This window comes from Schistocerca serialis, chromosome 6 (genome assembly GCF_023864345.2).
Source record: "Schistocerca serialis cubense isolate TAMUIC-IGC-003099 chromosome 6, iqSchSeri2.2, whole genome shotgun sequence".
In the NCBI taxonomy this organism is placed as follows: Eukaryota; Metazoa; Arthropoda; class Insecta; order Orthoptera; family Acrididae; genus Schistocerca; species Schistocerca serialis.
Window position 1 is genome coordinate 296,208,693 of NC_064643.1, and position 24,420 is coordinate 296,233,112.

The 24,420-nt window shown below is 42.2% G+C and overlaps 1 protein-coding gene across 1 annotated transcript in view; it reads left to right on the forward strand.

Annotated features, from left to right (window-relative positions):
• Nucleotides 1-24,420, forward strand: part of LOC126484828 (trissin receptor-like) — a 192,578-nt gene that overhangs the window by 21,522 nt on the left and 146,636 nt on the right. The window contains exon 2 of the mRNA XM_050108424.1: nt 11,318-11,477. Within this exon, the coding sequence (XP_049964381.1) occupies nt 11,318-11,477 (160 nt within the window). The remainder of the gene's footprint in view (nt 1-11,317; nt 11,478-24,420) is intronic.

A 24,420-nucleotide genomic window follows, 5' to 3' on the forward strand; every position in this document is an offset into this window, starting at 1 on the left:
AAGTATCTCGTAAAAGTTATCAGTGCAAATCTGAAATGTAAACTTCACGAAATTAATATGAGAGGCGTTCAATGTGTACATTTTTATCTGAAAGCAAGTTAGTTTTATTCAGGATTCTAGTACACCATATTATTCCCCACTATTTACGCCACAGATCCTGTTTTTAACATAATCTCTGTTCAATGTGACGGACTTGCTGAGAGGGTCTGTTTGCCCACATGATACTACTCTACTGGGTGACGTCGGAGACTAAATACTGACTCGTAAAATATCTTCCCGTCATCCACGTACTGCTTCCCGCAAAGTGTCAAACAGATGGAAGTCGGAAGGTGTGAAATCCAGGCTGTAGGGCGGATGAAGAAGTTTTGAATACCGCCTGGAAGGCGGCGCGTGGGTCTTCTCCTGAAAACTGAAGGGTAGGCCGAATGTAGGAAGCTAGGAGCAGCAGGTGAGGTAGTACTCTCGGCACTGCAGTGTGAACTAAAATCACCTTTATTTAACTTTGCGTAGAGATGAGCACGTAGATGCGGAGCCGTACATCAAGTTACTAGATTACAAGTAGTGGTTCGCCCACTGTGAAACAGAAACAATGTTGCTAGGTCGTCTCCTCGGAATCAAATGGGCTGAATCCGGAGTGATGCTCGTAGAGGTCTACAGCGCTGGCCAGAGGACGCTGTCGTCGGCGTCTGTCGTAGTGCCAACGTAAGAACTTGCACCTACGCCTTGGAATCGTAGCTATCGATACTACAGGAAGTTTTGTGGGCTCCTCTCGGGTGCGCACACTCATGTGAGGCCTTACGTTGTCATGGAGAAGGAGAATTTCATACAGTTTTGTGGCTGCGAACGTACTGAAGTCATTTCTTCAATGTGAGGCCGGCCGATATGCGGGAGGTGGGACAAGTTTGCCCGACCTTGTTGAGATGGTGACACAGGCCTCGCCTAACGACTCACTTTGTTTTTGTTCACTGCCATGTCTCCGTACACATTCTGCAAACGCCTACTAATATCTGTGGTGCTCTGGTTGTCCACAGAGGGAACACATCGCCATTACCAACGTCATTTTGAAGGCTACGTATGGCGTCACCACCTATCGGAAATTCATTAAACTAAAGGAGATGACACGGGTATATTCCACAATATCCCGAAACAAGTACCACATTTTTTCATCCTAAATTGACCGAGAAAAAATGTTACATTACTTATTGAAGCCCCTAGTAAAATAGTTGTGATCTAAAGAGCTAAATTAACGCTGAGCAGCGGGCCGTGGTGGCCGAGTGGATCTAGGCGCTACAGTCTGGAACCACGCGACCGCTAGGGTCGCAGGTTCGAATCCTTGCTCGGGCATGGATGTGTGTGATGTCCTTAGGTTAGTTCGGTTTAAGTATTTCTAAGTTCTAGGGGACTGATGACCCCAGAATTTAGCTCCCATAGTGCTCAAAGCCATTTGAACCATTTGAACAACGACCAATATGACTGTTGCAACCCATTTAGTGTTCAGCGACACACGTTGATCAGCCAAAACATTATGCTCACAGCACACCGCGAGATTTAATGTCGCCTGGTGGCGTTGTCGGCACATGACGCAGCAGGGAAAGTGTATGAGCACAGCAGGTCAAACTGGGAATCATTTCAACGGTGGTATGAGGGGCAAATGTGGAAATCCACTGACATGAACTATGCTGACAAATAGCAGAATTTTATGTCCGATGCCTGCGAACGAACATATAGGAAACAGACAAGATGATCAGTTATTGAAGTGGTACTATCGTGAGCGTCTCTGGAAAGTGACTGTACACGGGTGAAAGCCAGAACAGTGGACAAGTGTTGGACTTCCACGCCTCATTACAGATCGTGGACTTTGGAGGCTTGTACGCTCTGCAAAGCTGGATAGGCGAGGATCTCTGGCAGCTTTAACTATGGAGCAGTGTGATGATACAAGCACAAGCGTTTCGTACAGCACTATTCGATGCACACTGTAGTACATGGGTCTCCATAGCAGACGACACCTTTCTATGGTGACCCAACAACGTCGTCAGTTTCGGCCACAGTGAGCTTGGGATCATCGAGGTTGGATCGTGGATCAGTGTAGACATGTTGCCGATTGGATGGATCACATATCCTTTCACATGAAGTCGATGATCGTGGCAGTATACGGCATAATCCAGACGAACAGCTGCTCGAGATACGAACAGCGCCATGGACGCTTGCCGGTGGGGGCCGTATTATGCTATGGGGGACGTTCACATGGTGTTCCACGGGATCTGTGGAAGAAGTCGAAGGTACCATCACTGCTGTGGTCTACATGGAGATTACTGTGGACCATTTGTATCCCTTCTTCCTTGATGTCTTCCCCGATGGCGATGGCATTTTCCAGCAGGATAACTCTCTTTGTCAAAAAGCCATAATAGTTTGGGGAGCATGATCATGAACTCACGTTGATATAGGCCACGAAATTTTCTGAGATGTTGTCGTGCATCAGCTCTGCACCTACAAGCAAACATCCGTAATTAATGGGAAACAGACATCATGTGCCACATACGTGTGGAAAATGGAACTGTGCAGATCAGATGGATTCCATGGCACTCATAATAGCTGCTGTATTGTTTTCTAAAAATGGATCGACACGTTTTTAAGTGCTTGGTCATAATACGAGGGTTGGAACTTTAATAGTGGCAATTGTGTATTTACAGTTCGTACAAAATAGATACGTGTTTCAAAGTTTTACTGACCTTCGACGTAGTCACCATCACTGTGTATAATCCGTTGACAACGATGTGAAAGTCGTAGGGTACTCTTAGCAGTGCCAGAAGTGTTGTCAGTTCGAGAGGCGCGGTCTGTTGCCCAACGAATTTCTAGCAGTTCTGAAGCGAATGCCGTGAAGTGTTTCCTTCAGTTTAGAAATCGAGTTGAACTCACGAGAGCTTAAGTCAGGGGAGTGCAATAGGTGGTATAGCACTTAGCAGCCCCATCAGTTATTGTCCTGCAAAATGATGGTCCTGCAGAAAGTGTCATCACTTCTGTCTCTAAGCTGGTCGTAGGTTGTGTTCCAAAAATGAACAGCGTAGAGACAGAAGTGATGATCCGTTCTACAGGACCTGACCATCATTTTGCAGGACAATGCTCAAGCACGTACAGTGGCAATTATTACTGATTTGTTTGATTGCTGGGGCTGCTATGTGCTATACAACCTACTGTAATCCAATGACGTATGCCCTCATGTGTTGAACTCGCTTCAGAACTGCTACAAATTCGTCGGGAAGTAGACCCGGGCCGTTCGAAGTGTCAACACAACTGACACTGTTCAGAGTATCCTACGGCCTCCACCTCCCTGGCAACGGGCTATATACATTGCTGGTGACTACTTTGAAGGTCAGTGAAACTTTGAAACAGGTATCTGTTTTGTACGAGATGTAAATAAATAGTTGCCACTATTAAAGTTCCAACCCTCGTATTTTCGTGTTCTTCTATTTGAGGTTCGAACGTAGTGTAGTTGTGAACCAGTCTGATTCTGCTAACTCAGACGATAATTCTTTCCTTGAGTGCCAGGATTTCGGACAGAGTTTCAGCCACCGGTTAAGGTACATGAAGTGGGATCATTTCAGACTGCATTGTGCGCTATGTAAAACTGATTTTTCGGGCGGATGAGAACAGATGTCAGACTTTGCCGTTCATGAGATTATTTCGGATGGCGTAGTTACGGTGAACTTTGGTGCCGTATTCTGTTCTAATTTTATTGTGTGTTACACGGTGAGACACATACCGAATGGCGAATGAAACCAGTATCAGAACAATTAGGGGGGGTGGGGGGTCTTAATACTTGCTTATATAAGTGAATAGCTACTCAGGTGAGAAACATGCTGCTTGTTAAAAACAGTTAGGAACTGTGCAGACTTAGAGTGTATAACGTTTGTCACTCTATTTTATGAAATTGTTTACAGAGTAAACCACCATTATTTGTGAATTTTTCATCTACATCTACATCTACATGATTACTCTGCAATTCACATTTAAGTGCTTGGCAGAGGGTTCATCGAACCACAATCATACTATCTCCCTACCATTCCACTCCCGAACAGCGGGCGGGAAAAACGAACACCTAAACCTTTCTGTTCGACCTCTGATTTCTCTTATTTTATTTTCATGATCATTCCTACCTATGTAGGTTGGGCTCAACAAAATATTTTCGCATTCGGAAGAGAAAGTTGGTGACTGAAATTTCGTAAATAGATCTCACCGCGACGAAAAACGTCTTTGCTTTAATGACTTTCATCCCAACTCGCGTATCATATCTGCCACACTCTCTCCCCTATAACCCGATAATACAAAACGAGCTGCCCTTTTTTGCACCCTTTGGATGTCCTCGGTCAATCCCAACTGGTTTTATTCGCAGTAATACTTGATCTGCACAGTTTCATTGTTCCAAAATTTTCAGCGCAACATAACGGCATTACTTAGTTTTTCGGTAGTTACTGTATTGAAGCTGCTAGATGAGGTACTACTGCTTCGAAATTAGTCGTATGATGGCAGTATTCGCTAACTTCGGAATGAGGTAATTAGAGCTTTTATGAAGTGAATACTGACACATAAAGTGATGGAATTCTTGGGAACCTGAAATTTTTTAGTTTGTGAAATACATACCTCTTACCCCGCAACTTAAAAGGGGTAAGTGGAAGAAACTTAAAAAATAAGTCTGTCGTGCATGTACCAGGGAACATAAAGGAGAGGAAACCGTAACATAACCACTACTGACAGAAGTACTCTGTAGCTGTAAAAGTTATTAGTGACTATGTATAGAGATTTCTTACTCTCAGTAGTTACTACCTATGCTTTATCAATCTTTTCCTTTTTAACTTTACGGAACATTTTTGTGCCAAAGCATGGTGAGAGCTTTAGAGACAAATGGAAACATATCGTATCTAAGCCATAAAGGAGAAATAATGGGTATGGTCATCCAATTCCCAAGCCATGTTTGGAAGATAAATAAAGGAAGAAGAGATTCGCTCAGAAATTTTCATGGAAAATGCTCGGAAATATGCTGTGTACTATGAAACCTATCCTAAACTATGAAATGCTGAAAAATAATACTAGATAACAATCTACTGAAGGTTCTAATCTGTTTATCAGTTAGAATATTCCACAAGATAGCCGTTTTTCGCTTTCAGTATTGCTGCTACGAAAGATTTCCAGTACATAGTATCCTGTCGATTTGAGAATCTTCTGTTTTCCCCTTCTGATGAAGTACCGGTGTTGTTAGAGTCCTTTCACAAAGTATATGTAGGTGCTAGCGGTATCATTTCGTTAAGGGACCAGATGTCCCCATAAACAAAGTTCCTCGCAGTTAAAAATTATAAAACTTGGATCGACGGTGCGTAGTTAACGTTTTCATAGCACGAACTTCTTTCACCTAGATGCCAGCCAGTGTAAGTATCCTGATAAGAATAACTGAGTACTGAGATAATTTGGTCTGTATTACATCCCTCTTCGCTGATCACATTTTAAAGTGGACCCTGCCACCATTACCCTGAATAACGTATAGCATAGAACACGAGCATAACTGTGTACATATAAATAATGCAGTGGAGGATCATGAGTAAGAAATCTCGTACAAATTCAAATTTTAGAAGTTTTTAAAACATCACCTGTGTTTTTATATATTACGCGAAGCAAACAAATATTTACTCCTGGCGAACAGAATGGATGTCCTCCTGAGTAATGATAACTGTAACAGTTAACTGATGAATTTTCTGTTTATCGACTAACTGATTTAGATCAAAATAAAATATTTCTCTGAGTAACAAAGGAAATTTATTCCTAATTCGACTCCAGGTTCAAAATGAGCTTCACAAATGTTGATGTCTAGTTCATGTCAGGCACTTTTATTGAAGTAAAAATAAAAAAAAAATAAAAAGATCTGTTTGAAAGTGGACTTAAAATGTGTTTCTCAGTTGAATTCAAACCAAGCTCCACCTTGGCTCCTGTAACGAGCTTGCATTCTCTTTGTTGTCCATATGACAGTGGAGAACTTGCCACTGAACTTTGTCTCGCTCTTAAATGACAGCTCTACTGAGGTCATCCCATGATGACTCCCTCTAAGTGTCTGCCAGTCCCATGCATGCTCAGTTGCAAGTAGACGGCACAGATTGTCTCATTTAATTGATTTCGTCGACTTCCTGTAATCGAAGTTAGGGATGTCCTGTGCTCGTATGTTATCGTTTGAAAAGACAAACTCATAGTAGAAATGTTGACTGTAGAGCTTCCAATCCATCTCTCATTTTAATTTGACGAAAATTACGGTTTACGAAATTATCAAACTTGACCTCCATGGTTTAATTGTGTTATATTTTTCGTAGTCCTGAGAATAAATAATAGGGAAGGGTTAGATCGCCGATAATTTTACGGTGACTTTCCAAAACATTATTTTTTACTTATATTTTGCTCTTCTTTCATTGCTACTAGTTTTCGTTATTGACACGGTTTTTTAGTGCAATGATCCTGCTTGCAAAATCGATTCCAAGGTTTATTAATTATCTAAATGTCACATGCTATTTCTTTAAATTTTCCACAATATATTTAATTTTCTCAGCTAATCACTTCCAAACGACATAAAGTCCTTAATACAACTAACAAAACGCACCTGCTCGACATAAAAATAAAACTGCCGCAAAATCATAATACTGACGATAACAGTTTATTGCTACTGCGCATTTTTTTTGTTTTTGAACTGTTTTAGTAGTGGAAGATGTTAATAATAATAATATTAATAATGGGAAATGCAGTTTTAATAACTAAAATTCTCATTAATTATTTGCATTAAAAAAAATCTCTACAATATCTGCGAATCAGCACCGCTTGTGTTCAGACGCAATCTACGTATTTTTTTAACATTCATACATATATGTACTTGGTTTGAATGTCGTGGAAGTTATAATATAGAAGTAAGAAAAATGCAAGTCAAGTGCTGTAGGACTGTGTTACTTATTAAACTAGTGTTAGGCATAAATAATGGTACCTTTGTATATTTCATATTTGTCTTAAAACATATCTGAAGATGGCAGTCTGCCAAAATGCGTCATCCTCTTGCAGAAATAAAGTGTGATCTGCTTTGACCGTATTTGAATAACTGAATCATCTACTCCATTCTTGTACTGAGTTGAGGACATGCCTTCAGAAAAAAAAAACCGATTATGCTCCCATCTGTACGAGAATTTTGACGAAAGACACAATTTATAATGCAGTGAGACCACATTTGATAATGTACTTATGATTATCGAGTGCTGACTTTCGTCAACGGAAAGAAATGGAGGTAGGTATAAATGAATATTCGGATGAAATTTGAAATTACCGTTCCTTATAGGAAGTTCATAATTGGACTCAGAGAACCTATAACTGATCTTCCTTTCATATAGATTACGTGCAATAAGGCTGCGTGACATTTTTCCACATAAAACCGGCAATATAAAGATGTACAGCAACCCCGTTGAAAATAATCTGTTAAGCAGCAACTAATCTCGATCTCTCCGCCGCACCTTCTAAGCCGGAGAGAATACAAAGAGTAGAAAAAGTACTTGCTGTCTGCAATTTGCAAAAGATACTCCTACTTGGAGTTTGGAAAAAGCTTTTGCTGAATGGAGTTTTGCTTCCAATTCGATATCTTTTTGCTGATGGCAGAATTCTGAATAATGTTGTAGCTGCAACTGAGTGCACGTTGCAAAACGAATACAAATCACGTAATCAGTCCCATATTTGAACATTAATTTCATAAGTGACAAGGGGATGAAAGTAAATCGTAGAAGCTTTAGTTAGATTCTTGATTATTGATCCTCAAGCCATAACCATTCATGCAAGAAACGATATAGCAGCGTGGACGTCATCCACGTGGCATACAAGACCACCGCATAGGAAAGAACTGAACAAAGTAAAATTGTAGATAAATCAGAAAATCTTGAAATCATTTATACGCCTTAAGCATAGATGAACTAATGAAAAACCGATAGTGTGTCACGTGCATCCATTAATAACTACCTTTCTGAACAAAGGATTTTAGGTTTTAACACAAGGGAAGGAACATCCAGGGTCCAGAAAATACCGCCAACACCTATTACTGCGGGCTGCAAAATACATCCGCGACCTCACCACTTTTCTTTTAGCAGGATGCATTAGAATGGCCATCACGAAATGACCTCAAAGCAAAGCGCCACACCAGTAGTCCGCAGCAAAACGTTTAAGCCGCAGTCACGAACACTATCAGAAAAAAAGCAGTACACGCGCTTAACAGGGCTCACAATAATAGCTACCGGACCATGCAGCCTTGTGAGTGGCTTGCACCTACTGACTCCTTGTTGCTGACTAGAAGATAGGCCTTTATACGCCTAGCCAAAGACTGTAATATCTTAGGTAATCAACATGATTATGATTCAGAACGTCAAGAAGAATGAACAATCTAGAAACATGATGAGCAATTTTTAATCTTTACTCCGTTTGAAGCGAGCTGTATAATAAATCACTGACAACTCTCGAAGCTCTAGGACTTACGATAAGCTCGACTCCCATGCCTAATCAGGCTGTGGTGGTAAGCATAAGGTATTTTCGCTCTCGTAGTACTTTTAGCTATTCTACATCTCTTCGTCTCAAACAGAAACTACGTCTGGGTAAATTGTAAAATATAAGAGTACTCTACACATGTTTTGAGCAGTGCCGTTCACGAAATTCACTTTCGATTCCGATACATACGCTGTATGTAATTTATTGTTCGGTCCAGGCTATCGATTTATCTTTCAAGGTGAGAATCTAATTAGCAGAAAAAAAATTTCTCAGCACATCGCTTAACACTGAATCCTCGGTGCACTCAAAATCTAAAAGACACTCTTGAAGTACACATTCACTCAGATTTATTGAGATATTCGACAGAATAAAGCATGACGAAACTATTTTATGGGGCGAGCAAATCGTACGAGACAAGTGAAATAACCTCATACTCCAAGACGAATACAATACTTCCAACTCCAAATCAGGAAGCTGTTGATAGATGTGAATGATATTAAACCAACAGTTAAATAAACCATGGCTACAAAAGACGGACATGAACTATTTATAGAAGAATGAAGAAACTGTTAGAAAATGACATCAGAGGTGGTCATTTGTGGGTACGGGAGAAATGCACGAACACTTGAGGCAGTACTGACACTTCATCATGCATTGAAAAAATGAAAACCAAAGTTTACGCCACTTGTTCATATTGTACGCTCTTTGAAGATCTGACGATGCCAGGGATAAATTCAGAAAAGCAAATATTATTTCCAAATTGAACAGAAACCACACAGAAGTTGTAAAAGACGAATGGCATGAAATGGAAGTAGTAGTTGAGAAGGAACTGAACAGCAAGGTAAATTTTAATTCACAGAAAAGAAAAATAGAAAGCATAAGTTTCGCTGGTAATTTTATAACTGTCAGCAACGACGAACGGCTTGGAAGATCAGGGAACGTAATGTCTAAGGTCTTGACAAGCGATTGATTATCAGAGGGATATGAATAAAACTAATGTAATCGACAGTAATAGGTCTACTCAGGCGATTCTAAGCGGATTACATAAGGAAATGAGACATTAGAACTATTAAATGAGGTTTTACACTGAAGAGCCACAGAAGCTGTTACACCTGCCTAATATGTAGGGCCCCGCGAACATACAGAAGTGCCGTAACACAACGTGGCATGGCCTCGATCATATGTCAAGTCGTGATGGAGGGAACTGACACCGTGAATCCTGCAGAGCTGGCCATACATCCGTAATACTACGAGGGGGTGGAGATACCGTCTGAACAGCACGTTGAAAGGCATCCCAGATATGCTTAATAATGTTCGTGTCTGGGGTGTTTGGTGACCAGTGGAAGTGTTTAAACTCAGAAGATTGTTTCTGTAGCAACACTGTAGCAATTCTGAACGTCTGACGTGTCGCCTTGTCGTGCTGGAATTGCCCAAGACCGTTGGTATGCACATTGGACATGGATGGATGCAGGTGATCAGACAGGATGCTTATATACCTGTCAGCAGTCAGAGACGTATCTAGATGTATCTGGGGTCCCATATGACACCAACTGCACACGCCCCACGCCACTACAGAGCCTCCACCAGCTTGAACAGTCCCCTCATGACACGCAGGGTCCGTGGATTCATGAAGTCTCCATATTAGTATAAGTCGATCAGCTCGATCCAATTTTAAACGAGACTCGTGCGACTAGGCAATATGTTTCCGGTCATCAACAGTCCAATGTCGGTGTTGACGGGCCCAGGCGAGGAGTAAAGCTTTGTGTCTTGCAGTCATGAAGCGTACACGAGTTCAGGTTAGCGAAGTATACAAAAATGTTTAGGAGTTGTACCTCGCTTAAGTTATTTGGACCATAGAAAACAAAATGGCGCCCATTTGAAAAAAATGGTTTTTTTTCATCGTTTTTTCTACTTCGTCGGCCAAGTAAAAATATTTATATCGAAATAAAAGTAGTACAACTCCTAGACAGTTTAGTTAGTTTCGCGAAAACAAAGAATCATGTTAATCGGTTCAGCAGATTTGAAGTTACCATACCGCGCGATACAAAAAAAAAGTCATTTAGAGAAAAACGCGTTTGAAGCTTTGACTACATATAAATGCAATATTATGCAACTTACGTTCAATCTGATATCCCGGGTTCATAAGCTAGTCCTTCCTTTTCCTCTCAGAGGGCGTTTGCTGGATCTGGGCCATCCTGCGCTGCTACAGAGCCGCTCGTACGGCCGGTGACAAGCGGTTTTCGGCCGCTTGAATCCGGTGGACGTCCGAATGCTTGCCGAACTGCGTCGAATAGAGTCCCAGGCTGGCGTCCATCGTTGTCGTGGTCTTCAGAATTGCTGAATATCCTTCTCTGAGGCTGCTCACTGCCAGGAAAGTCGCGATCTCGACAGTCTTCGCACCAGAATGCAAATGCTTGGGGGATAACTTCCAAACACACGCGCTCAAACCTTAGTTGAATTTTGTGTGTTTCCTCCTAAACACCGATACAATAACGCGTCCTCCGAAAGAAAAAACTGGTGCGTGAAAACGCCGATTTCAGGCAGGTGCATAATTTTGATCGACCGCGAATAACAAACATTTCCGTTCCGTATTCGGAAAAACCGTTTCAGGGGTGGATTCAAACACTTTTATGGATCCAAAAATTCAATTTAAAAAAAAGACAGGTTTTTTGAACCAAAAGATAGAAAACCTCCCCTTAAGGAGTATGCTTCAGGTAGTGTAATTTCTTCCCATTTTTTGGTGTGCCCTGCAAGCAACTGTGTGGATCTGTTGCAGCTGGCTGCTCGGTGAGGCTATGTGCAAGATGACGGTATTCGTCCACACTCTGAGCTACACGGCGTCCATCCTCATCCTGGTGGTGATCTGCACCGAGCGCTACGTCGCCATCATACACCCCATCGCCTGCCGGCGCATCCTCACGCCGGCCAGACTCATGGTAAATTTCAGCTTTATATCTTTTCTATAGTAGCACGTACATCGTCGGGAAGGCTACGTAGGTTAAACTATACGTGCACTCCTCGCCAGGAAAACTGCAAAGTAACAAAAGTTAAATTGGCATAACGTGCAGTATATGCTTATATATAAAAATTATTGCCATTTCAGCGCAATCGCCAAAATAGTTAGGTGCAACACACCAACTTTTCTGAGTTTCTTCGCCAGAAAATGGCGTTCCATTGTTGTTTTTGATTGTGTTTGCATTATGACTTGCATAAGAAGGGTAAACATACGAGGGGCTGTCAAATGAAAATCGAACACCCGCCACAACGCGACCATGGAATAGTTCGATTCAAAGTAATCACCATGTACGTTAAGATATTTATCACAGTGGAGGACGAGAGGGTCAACTCTCGTTTCGTAGAACGAGTTCGGCCGCTGACGGGTCCACAAACGCACCGACTCTACAATATCTTTATCCTACTGAATCTGGCGTGCACACAAGGCCTTCTTCAACTCGTCAAAGATGTGAAAGTCACACTGAAAGATCTGAGTTGTAAGGAGGATGTTACAGTGTTTCCCAACAAATTTGCTGAAGAGTACTACACGGGCGGTCGAAGTTGACAATCGGCGCTGTGGCTAATGGGTGCGACCGTAAAAGCATTTCCGATTCACAGTCGCTCCCATCAGCCATCGCGCCCAGTGTCAACTTTGTTTGCGCGAATAACAGCTTTCGTCTGAATGGCTGAAGGGGGATGGGGCAGAAGGATGATTTCATCGGGAAGCATTCCTATGAGTTTTGACTTGATGGCTCGTTGTAATTTGCGCAAAGTGTCTTCATAGCGATGCACAGTGCTTGTGGATCCGCGATCAAAAAACTTGAAGAGCAGAGCGTACCTGCAGTCGAAGGTTATCATGACATTTGGTGCCACCATTTCAAAACCGAGGACGAACGGGAAAGCCAACACTGGAAACATCCCACATCTCCCCACTAAAGAAATCCATAACAATATATGTTTGACATTGTTTCAGTTTGGCGGCGATCTGAAAATTATGTTGTTCTTGAAGAATCAAATTAACCAAGATCGTTAGTAATTCTTTTTACTACTGTGATCGTTTCCGACAGATCTACACTGTCGTTGTTGAATCTTGTAACATTATTAGTTGTACGTGCTTGTTACAATATGTGACTCCGCTTTGGCGTAAGAAACATGAGCAACTAATAATATAAAAGATCCGATGATAACAGTGTAGATCTGTCGAAAACAGATAGCAATTAAAAGAATTGCTAGCGATCTTAGCTAAGTTGATTATTCAATAATAATATAAATCCAAAGGCGTTGACACAAGTTCCGGTAAGGTAGTGATTCATTCTTCTTCGGAGACAAGGGCCCTCTGCTCGGTGAGCTTCTCGAGAGTGGAACATCAGTCAATGTGCAGAGCTAACAAGACACTCTGCGGACACTGCAACCCGCCATCGAGACAAAACAAGCAGGATTCTATTGGACGGAGTCATCTTGTTGCACGATAGCGCCCACCAGTGCACTGCCGATCAGATAGTGGCTACACATGAATGATTTTCGTTGGGAAATATTCAGAATTCTCGGTACAGTCCGGATTTTTCACGGTGTGATTTTCACATCTTAGCCGACCTGAAGAAAGACATGCCAGGACGTCGGTTTCAATCAGACGAAGAAACGAAAGAATGGGTGTGATTGTGAATCCATCAGCAGCCAACCTTGATCTACGAAACATGAACTGTCTCGTTTCCCATTGGGTTAAATGCCTTCATGTGCATCGTTTGAATGGAAAAGTTCCATATCTTATGTTGTGGCGGGCGGAGATATTGCTGCACTTGTTAGTCAGGATCTCACTATTGCCTTGCGAATATGGAGTAGATGGGTTCAGGTGGCCCATACACTGTGCCACATAGAACATCAACAATCCTATAAGACTAACACTCTGCCATGCACGACCATACTGTCACGTCACGTACCTTGAGTCAAGAGGTGGGCATTTTTGCCACAAGATAAGTCTAATTAGACAATTCCCGTTTCTGGGTACAGCATCACGATTGATGCATGCTTTTGTCCATGATTGGAGGAGGAAGAAATTTACCAGATTCCATCCTTCATCATCGGAACAAGACATAGTCGCATGGTGTGCCATTAGTTATACAACATAATCACATATGGTTCGCATTTCTGCTAATCTGGACGGCAGCTGTAACATTTATAATGTATGAAGGCCGATAGTTGTGCCCTCTTTTCTAGATGTTTCGACAAGGTAACGAAACAGCAAGCAGTCCGTGCTGTCCCAACCTGACCTGATACAGAGCGTCTTTGAGTGTCGTCCTGGCCAGCACCTAAACCATATCTCTCACCCACAGAAACCATCCGTTAATTGGTTGCTGCAGAGACTGATGCACCGCTACTGGTCAACCACTACGACTGATGTGCTCTCGTATAGAACTGAATGACATATTTACATGTGCCATAAAAGTTCAGTTCGAAACAGTGCGCAGCCCGCTTAGAGTCACTGTTTCACAAAGAAGTGGCATATCTTTATACTAAAAGTAGCACCTTAGATACCCAACAGATTTACTAATTCACTCTGTAAGATAAAAACGGACGCATCATGAACGAATTGCCCCACTGGGACGGAAATCAGTAGATGTGGCGTACATACACAGACCTACAAATGATTACAATTTCATAAAAAATGGATTATTTATTCAAGGAAAGAACCTCAGAATCTGATCAAGTTAATAACGTGTTGGTCTACCCCTGGCCCTTATGAAAGCAGTTACTGGCCTTGGCTTTGACTGAAAGAGTTGAACCCTACCACAACAAAGGTCAAAATTTAATTATGATTGTAGTGTAGCTCACGCTGCTAGATATTACATTTTCGGGCAACAACAAAGTTATATTTTGTGGCAGGTGTCATTAGAGCACAGTTAATAAAGTCATTTCTTGAAATAATGGAGAAACTAGGCTCTCATCGTTTCGTGTTTCCCACGCTGGTCTCGTTCTGAACTCATGGCTCAATCTTCGAAAATCTAGATAGTGATGATTCCAAGCTCGGATGCAAAGAGGCCTAGGTGTTATTCTGCGATATTGAAAAGTTTTATAGATGTGTTTCATAAAACATTCTTGAAGATTAAACTTTTGCAAGTTAGGACAATGGTGATGTAAAAAAAGCAATCAGCACTCCGAATTTAAGTTACACTTCTTTTTTGTTACTTTTGTTGCAATATCACATAACTCGTTCCAAAACCTCACTTTTAAAGTTCACATTTCATAAACAGACTACAATTTTCGTCTTTTTAACATGACGACCACAGCTTGACTCTCTAATAACCGCTTACGCGCCCAAAAATCAGAGTTACAAGTACTTCTAAGATCATAGTGACATAAGAAAGAATACACATAAGAATAACATCATTGGAATATATAAATATCGATGTATCGAAATACCACTACATTAATGAAATCAAATCTGAATGTTGTCACAGAAATATGTTAACTATTTTACAGAAACACAGTAGAATATTGCTGGTATCGAGAGGTTGAAGTGAGGTGCCGTAATGGTTACGTAATTCAAGTCCCTTTACAATATCCCCCTTATGAATATCGTGTCAAATTCTATCTAACTGACGCGATAGACCGTCAAAGTCCTGAGCTAGTTGGAGGGCCCTGCCCACAATGCTCCACAAATTTCAATTATGGTAAGATTTGGTGATCGTACTGGCCCAGGTAGGATTTGGCAAGCACGAACACAAATAGAAGAAACTCTCGCCGATTGTATTTCAGCCGGCCGGAGTGGCCGAGCGGTTCTAGGCGCCTCAGCCTGGAACCGTGTGACCGCTACGGTTTCGGGGGGCGTTATCTTGGTGAAAAAATGAAAGCACAGAATGGTTTGCCATGAGGTACAACAAAACAGGGCGTAAAACATCGTCGAGAAAACGGTGTGCTGTAAGTTTGGCATAGATGAAAACGAAAGGGGTTCGGCTATGAAATGAAATGAGACCCCAGACTTTCATTCTTGGTTGTCAGGCCATATGGCGGAGACGTCAGACTAGCATCCCACAGCTGTCCGGGGTATTTTCAGACACGTTTTCATCGGGGCTCATTTCGAAGCGGGACTCAGCACTGAAGGCAATTCAGCTTCAGTCAATATGATCCTAGGGAAGGATGAGCAGCGAAGACGCCGCAGCCGCTGTACAGCCCGACAACAAGGAATGATGGTCTGGGGTGCCATCTCATTTGATAGCAGGATTCCTTTGGTTGTTATCCAGAACAGTGGTTCCTCGACGATATTGTACGCCCCCCTTTGTTTCAGATCATGGCAAGCCATCCTGGCCTTACATTTAAGCAAGACAATACCCTCCTGCAGGTGGAGACAGTTCTACAGTCAATCTTCGTGCCTGCCAGAAAGGTGGCCGAATCGAGAACGTTTACTTCATTGTGGTCAGGCCTCTCCAAGCAGCTCCTGACTTTGACGATCTATCGCGTCTGTTGGATAGAATTTGGGACGATGTCCCTCAGGGGAACATCCAGCCCATCTGTCAATCAATTCCAAGCCAAATACTTACAGGGCCAGAGATGGACCAACGCGTTATTCACTTGCCCAGTTTGGACGCACTTGTATAAATAATGAAATTTTCTGAAGCTGTAGTAATTTGTTTGTCCATACATGTATGTCAAGTCTATCGATTTCCGTCCTATTTGGATAATTCTTTCGCAGTACAGTTTTTTTTTTTTTTTTTTTTTTTTTTTGCCTTAGAGTGTATGTTATTCTCATTATATAAGCACAGTGAGTAAAATTGTATTATTTGATATCCTGATGTTTCAGTTTTCGTGGCTAAGAGTGTAAATGGCGAATTGTGCACACACTGTGTGTGAATTCGATAGAGGACGGACACCTGTAAAGAATCGCCGCGTACGTCATAAATTTTATCTGTGACAGTCAACTAGATGTAATGAATTTCAATCCTCGAATCATAGAGCAATGAAGCAACGGCAAACCTTTTGTTACAAATTACGAAAAGCAGAGGCGGGGAACTGTGCACTGTTGGTGCAAGTTTTTTGAACAAAAGACACGAACAGGAAACGTTTTTACCATTGGTTCCTGCACTGGCGCTGTGACAAGCAGATGCCTCAAAATTTCATTGTGTATTCCTCACATTGATATTGAAGGAATGTGGGGTTAGAAAGAACAATGCTACTGTCGTCATACTCAAGAATTCAAGTAGGAGTGAGATGCGTAGCTGTGTGTCATAGAAATTGACTGATAATGAAGAAGTTGAGAAACTATTTGAGATTTCATTGACAATTGTACTCAAAATCTCACATTCCTGCCAACTCTGTCACATTCCGGTGGAAACTGGTTCCATCAGCTCGGACTAGAGAATGACAGGTTAGAGAGTCGTAGTCATAACGTGGATGAAAGTATACAGCAGCGCTTCGAAGCCCCATCCACAGTTTCCAGTAGATTTATGAATGTGCCCACAAGTGCATCGTGCTCAGTGAAAAATATGTGGGATGTAAATATTGATATTTTGTTTGCTGGTTTGAGTTACATCATTATATAAAAAAGCTAAACTCCTCCCGCACAGGGCATGAAGGCTCAAAGGTACGGACTGGCCGCCGTGTCATCCCCAGCCCACAGGCTTCACTGGATGCGGATATGGAGGGGCATGTGGTCAGCACACCGCTCTCCCGGCCGTAGGTCAGTTTCCGAGACCGGAGCCGCTACATCTCAATCAAGTAGCTCCTCAGTTTGCCTCACAAGGGCTGAGTGCAGCCCGCTTGCCAACAGCGCTCGGCAGACCGCATGGTCACCCGTCCAAATGCTAGCCCAGCCCGACAGCGCAACTTCGGTGATCTCACGGGAACCGGTGTTACAACTGCGGCAAAGCCGTTGGCACATTATATCATTATATTATTAATCAAATACTTTACAAGCACACTGTACATCTATTTTCGATCAAGATGAATGTTCATTTACCTTATACTTGTTAAATAAGTAAGTGTAGAAAAATATAACACAGTTATCTCAGACACAAGGAATATGTCTTTCACTCAGTATGGCCTTCAGCACTGACAATAAGCACTTTCATTATTAGTAGCTCCATGACAAATTTAAAATCTGTGTTTCGTGAATTAACGGTTTTGGTGAGTCAGTCGTATATAGGTGAGATCGTAGATGTAGTCATATCCTAACAGATTGCCCCACTTTTTGTACATACATTTACCGATTACTCTTTCCAGTACCTTATCTAATGTGTTTCGGCTGTTGATTCGTTATTCATTGTTCTTGTTCCGTTCAACGCATTGCTCCAGACACTGTATCTTTGGCTTTAGAATTAATTTTCATGTTGTTATAGGTTTTCCTGGGTAAAGCTTGTCAAAAGTTTTTGAACCTGCTCTCAACAGCTGCGGTACGTAACTTTTTTTCTTCAGTTTTCTGTATTACTTGACGCGGCATCTCACGATACCCCCCTGTTAACAGTCTCTTCAACTCGCAACAGCACTTGTTCCATACCTCTTCAGTTATTTGTTGTATGTATTGAAATCTCTGTCTGCCATTGCAATATTTGTTCTTAATGGATGCTTACAGTGCCATGCAACTTATTCACAGATGTCATAAAACACGGCTTCGGCCCTGTCCCTTCTACAAATTAGTATTAGTCATTTTTCCCTCGTTGATTCTGCGAAGAACGTCTTTGCATCTGTCGGTCATGTTCAGCATCATCGTGAAATACATTTCGAATGCTTAGATTCCTTTCTTTTCCGGCTTATCCAAGGTACATGACATAAGAAGGTGGGCGATTCCGGCCCCTGACAAGCAAAAATTTCCCAAACGCCATTGCGAGCCTTGACTTTACTATGGGGACTTTCGGGACCATACATTCAACAGAGGACGGAAATCGTGTTGTGCATCTAAACCGAATAATTCGTTTGTTCTCAATGATGCGCAAGAGCCAGTGTAACTACGTCTTGGTACTATCTATTAATTTTGGCCGATGGACAACGAACGGTATTTATTATGGTTTTCCCAAAGATAAGCACTTGCAACATGAGCGGTTACTTCGATGCAAACGTGCGGACTAAATGCATGAGAAAACTGCACATGATTGTTCAGTTAGTTTTCGACCTGGAGGTTATCAACAAGATTTGATAAACGACCTTCTAGAGTTACATTCTAGAAAGAAGCTGCCATCAACAGCAATCCCTTGCGCGAACTTTCTAAAGTGGCACGCGGAACAAATTATAGAACGCTGGGATGCAAGCGAAAAGGAAAGAAGTCAGTACTTAAACAACACTCGAAATAAGTACAGCTCAAAAGTGACCTGAAAGTAATTAACTCACATAAAATATAATACTTTTTTCACGTGGTACTGAGTTACTCTACGACATTGAATTACTCGCTACATCGTGTAGGAAATAACGTTGTTCTAATTTATTACCTTTTGGTCATGTGTATTATACCTTCGTTTCTCGTGTTATTTTTTCGTATTTTCAAGATGTGTAAACTATTCCACACTTACACATAGATATTTTGCGTGGTGTTGTGAAGCCCTAACAGTAACACCTCAGATCGTTGCGGCTGTTTAGCACAGTTGGTAAGATACATGCCTTGTATTCTGAAGGTGGTCAGCTCTAAAATGTTAATCTCTTGAATTTTCAATTCTAAATCTCATTGAAATAAGCTTTTGTAGTAATTTATGTCACTGATATTTTATCGCTTTGGTCTATTATTTATTTGATTAATAAAGAGAAGTTAAGGTGCTTGTATAGTACTTGGTAAATAAGTCCTGACAGAATAAAGGTAAATTCATTCCTTAGTTGGCTGGTTTGTGGGGATTAAAGGGACCAGTCATTCCTTAGTGATTTGGAAGTCGTGCACAACACTGAAAAGCAAGAAGTTTGTAAAAACGAGCTTTGATCGCTTGAGAAACTATGTCACCGAAAAAAAAAGAAAAATCGTCCAGAACACTGCTACAGATCACATTCCTGACTCAGTGAAACAGTGAATGAGTTAGAAATTAAGGAACTGAGAGCTGAGATTGAACTGTTAAAGAACGCCACAAAACGAAGTAGCACTAAAAGAAGTAATGTAGCCTCACGATGTAAAACGAATGTTCTTCGCCGCGGTCTTTCGTTAAAGTGACGAAAATATCACCTGACGCCAAAGAAAAAACCAAACTGCACAAAGGTGTAAGCAATGTGTCGTAAAAATATTTTACACCGGCACAGAACTGGTGAATGATGAACGAAAACGAAAGCGTAAATTCGGAGGAAATTGCGTATGCATTGACCTTAACAGTTCTACCATGAAAAGCACATGCTTATTTGCGAAAACTAAAACGCCATAGTCGTGCTGAGCAACACTTCAGAAAAAGACGAAGAAATTTAAACGTAGGCCGGGTGTTCTCCAACGTATCCTATTGCTGCCTAAGTCAAACGCTTTTACTACCAAAATGTTACAGAAATGAATGTTGACAACAGCGTTTGTGAAGATTCGTCGCAGGACATAATAGTTGATCCACATTCGAATATTCAGGTTTGCATAATCCGTGGGTTGTGTAGGCATTTGAAGCAGCCTGTTTATTATGATTTCAACATAATTATCACTTATAATAGTATGTTTCAGAGCGTCATTATGGCAGCTGAGGAATCGGGAACATATGTTTCACCTGTGACATGTGATACTGGTGGAAAAATATGAAAGTTTGGAAGGAACTGTGTGTCGCTAAAGATAAAACATATTTCGTAAATCTAGCAAACGATACCGGAATGTATGGGTTTTCTTCAATATACCATATCTCTTAAAGTTTCATAGACTGGAATTACGCTACCCAAAGGTTCCAAAACAGACTACGTGAACAAAAGTATCCGGACACCTTCCTAAACATGCGTTTTTCATATTAGGTGCTTTGTTCTGCCACCTAATGCCAGGTACTTCATATCAGTGGCCTCAGTAGTCATTGGACATCGGGAGAGAGCAGAATGGGTCGCTCCGCGGAAATCATGCACTTCGAATGTGGTCAGGTGATTGGGTGTCACTTGTGTCATACGTCTGTACCCGAGATTTCCACACTCCTAAGCATCCCTAGGTTCAAGTTTCCGAATTGATAGTGAAGTGGAAACGTGAAGGGATACTTACAGCTGAAAAACTTACAGCCGACCTCGTCTGTTGACTGACAGCGACCGCCGACAATTGAAGACGCTCGTAATGTGTAATAGGCAGAGATCTCTCCAGACCACCAAACAGGAATTCCAACTGGATCAAGATCCTGTGCAAGTATTATGACAGGCGGGAGGTGAAAAAACTTGAATTTCATGGTCGAGGGTCTGCTCATAAAACACACAACATGCCGGTATATGGTTCAAATGGCTCTGAGCACTATGGGACTTAACTGCTGAGGTCATCAGTCCCCTAGAATTTAGAACTACTTAAACCTAACTAACCTAAGGACATCACACACATCCATGCCCGAGGTAGGATTCGAACCTGCGACCGTAGCGGTCGCGCGGCTCCAGACTGTAGCAACTAGAACCGCACGGCCACACCGGCCGGCCTGCCTGCCGGTAAATGCCGAAAGATGCCTCGCTTGGTGTAAGGAGCGTAAACATTGGACGCTTGATCAATGGAAAAACGTAGTGTGGAGTGACAAATCACGGTAAAGAATGTGGCGATCCGATGGCAGGATGTGGGTATGGCGAATTCCTGGTGAACAGTATGTGCCACCATGTGTAGTGCCAACAGTAAAATTCGGATGCGGTTGTGTTATGGCGTGGTCGTGTTTTTCGTTAAGGGGGCTTGCATCTCTTGTTGTTTTCCGTGGCACTAACACATCAAAGGTCTACACAGATGTTTTAAGCACCTTCTTGCTTTCCACTGTTGAAGAGCAATTCGGGGATGGCGTTTGCACCTTTCAACACAATCGAGCACCTGTTCATAATGCACGGCCTGCGTCGGAGTGGTTATACGACAGTAAAATCCCTGTAATGGATTGGCCTGCACTGAGTACTGACTTCAATCCTATAGAAAACTTTTGTGCTGTTTTGGAATTCCGACTTCGTGCCAGGCCTTACCGACCGACATCGATACCTCTCCTCAGTGCAGCACTCCATCTACATCTACATCTACATTTATACTCCGCAAGCCACCCAACGGTGTGTGGCGGAGGGCACCCTACGTGCCACTGTCATTACCTCCTTTTTCTGTTCCAGTCGCGTACGGTTCGCGGGAAGAACGACTGTCTGAAAGCCTCGGTGCCCGCTCGAATCTCTATAATTTTACATTCGTGATCTCCTCGGGAGGTATAAGTAGGGGGAAGCAATATATTTGATACCTCATCCAGAAACGCACCCTCTCGAAACCTGGCGAGCAAGCTACACCGCGATGCAGAGCGCCTCTCTCGCAGAGTCTGCCACTTGAGTTTCCTAAACATCTCCGTAACGCTATCACGGTTACCAAATAGCCCTGTGACGAAACGCGCCGACCTTCTTTGGATCTTCTCTATCTCCTCCGTCAACCCGATCTGGTATGGATCCCACACTGATGAGCAATACTCAAGTATAGGTCGAACGAGTGTTTTGTATGCCACCTCCTTTGTTGATGGACTACATCTTCTAAGGACTCTCCCAATGAATCTCAACCTGGTACCCGCCTTACCAATAATTAATTTATATGATCATTCCACTTCAAATCGTTCCGCACGCATACTCCTAGATATTTCACAGAAGTAACACCTACCAGTGTTTGTTCCGCTATCATATAATCATACAATAAAGGATCCTTCTTTCTATGTTTTCGCAATACATTACATTTGTCTATGTTAAGGGTCAGTTGCCATTCCCTGCACCAAGTGCCTATCCGCTGCAGATCTTCCTGCATTTCGCTACAATTTTCTAATGCTGCAACTTCTCTGTATACTACAGCATCGTCCACGAAAAGCCGCATGGAACTTCAGACACTATCTACTATGTCATTTATATATATTGTGAAAAGCAATGGTCCCATAATACTCCCCTGTGGCACGCCAGAGGTTACTGTAACGTCTGTAGACGTCTCTCCATTGATAACAACATGCTGTGTTCTGTTTGCCAAAAACTCTTCAATCCAGCCACACAGCTGGTCTGATATTCCTTAGGATCTTACTTTGTTTATCAGGCGACAGTGCGGAACTGTATCGAACGCCTTCCGGAAGTCAAGGAAAATAGCATCTACCTGGGAGCCTGTATCTAATATTTTCTGGGTCTCATGAACAAATAAAGCGAGTTGGGTCTCACACGATCGCTGTTTCCGGAATCCATGTTGATTCCTACAGAGCAGATTCTGGGTTTCCAGAAACGACATGATACGCGAGCAAAAGACATGTTCTAAAATTCTACAACAGATCGACGTCAGAGATATAGGTCTATAATTTTGCGCATCTGCTCGACGACCCTTCTTGAAGACTGGGACTACCTGTGCTCTTTTCCAATCATTTGGAACCTTCCGTTCCTCTAGAGGCTTGCGGTACACGGCTGTTAGAAGGGGGGCAAGTTCTTTCGCGTACTCTGTGTCAAATCGAATTGATATCCCGTCAGGTCCAGTGGACTTTCCCCTGTTGAGTGATTCCAGTTGCTTTTCTATTCCTTGGACACTTATTTCGATGTCAGCCATTTTTTCGTTTGTGCGAGGATTTGTAGAAGTAACTGCAGTGCAGTCTTCCTCTGTGAAACAGCTTTGGAAAAAGGTGCTTAGTATTTCAGCTTTACGCGTGTCATCCTCTGTTTCAATGCCATCATCATCCCGGAGTGTCTGGATATGCTGTTTCGAGCCACTTACTGATTTACCGTAAGACCAGAACTTCCTAGGATTTTCTGTCAAGTCGGTACATAGAATTTTACTTTCGAATTTACTGAACGCTTCACGCATAGCCCTCCTTACGCTAACTTTGACATCATTTAGCTTCTGTTTGTCTGAGAGGATTTGGCTGCGTTTACACTTGGAGTGAAGCTCTCTTTGCTTTCGCGGTAGTTTTCTAACTTTGTTGTTGAACCACGGTGGGTTTTTCCCGTCCCTCACAGTTTTACTCGGCACGTACCTGTCTAAAACGCATTTTACGATTGTCTTGAACTTTTTCCATAAACACTCAACATTGTCAGTGTCGGAACAGAAATTTTCGTTTTGATCTGTTAGGTAGTCTGAAATTTGCCTTCTATTACTCTTGCTAAACAGATAAACCTTCCTCCCTTTTTTTATATTCCTATTAACTTCCATATTCAGGGATGCTGCAACGGCCTTATGATCACTGATTCCCTGTTCTGCACTTACAATGTCGAAAAGTTCGGGTTTGTTTATTATCAGTAGGTCAAAGATGTTATCTCCCGAGTCGGTTCTCTGTTTAATTGCTCGAGGTAATTTTCGGATAGTGCACTCAGTATAATGTCACTCGATGCTCTGTCCCTACCACCCGTCCGAAACATCTGAGTGTCCCAGTCTATATCTGGTAAATTGAAATCTCCACCTAAGACTATAACATGCTGAGAAAATTTATGTGAAATGTATTCCAAATTTTCTCTCAGTTGTTCTGCCACTAATGATACTGAGTCGGGAGGTCGGTAAAAGGAGCCAACTATTAACCTAGCTCGGTTGTTGCGTGTAACCTCCACCCATAATAATTCACAGGAACTCTCCACTTCTACTTCACTACAGGATAAACTACTACTAACAGCGACATACATGCCACCACCGGTTGCATGCAATCTGCCCTTTCTAAACACCGTCTGTGTCTTTGTAAAAATTTCGGCAGAATTTATCTCTTGCTTCAGCCAGCTTTCTGTACCTATAACGATTTCAGCTTCGGTGCTTTCTATCAGCGCTTGAAGTTCCGGTACTTTAGCAATGCAGCTTCGGCAGTTTACAATTACAATACCGATTGCTGC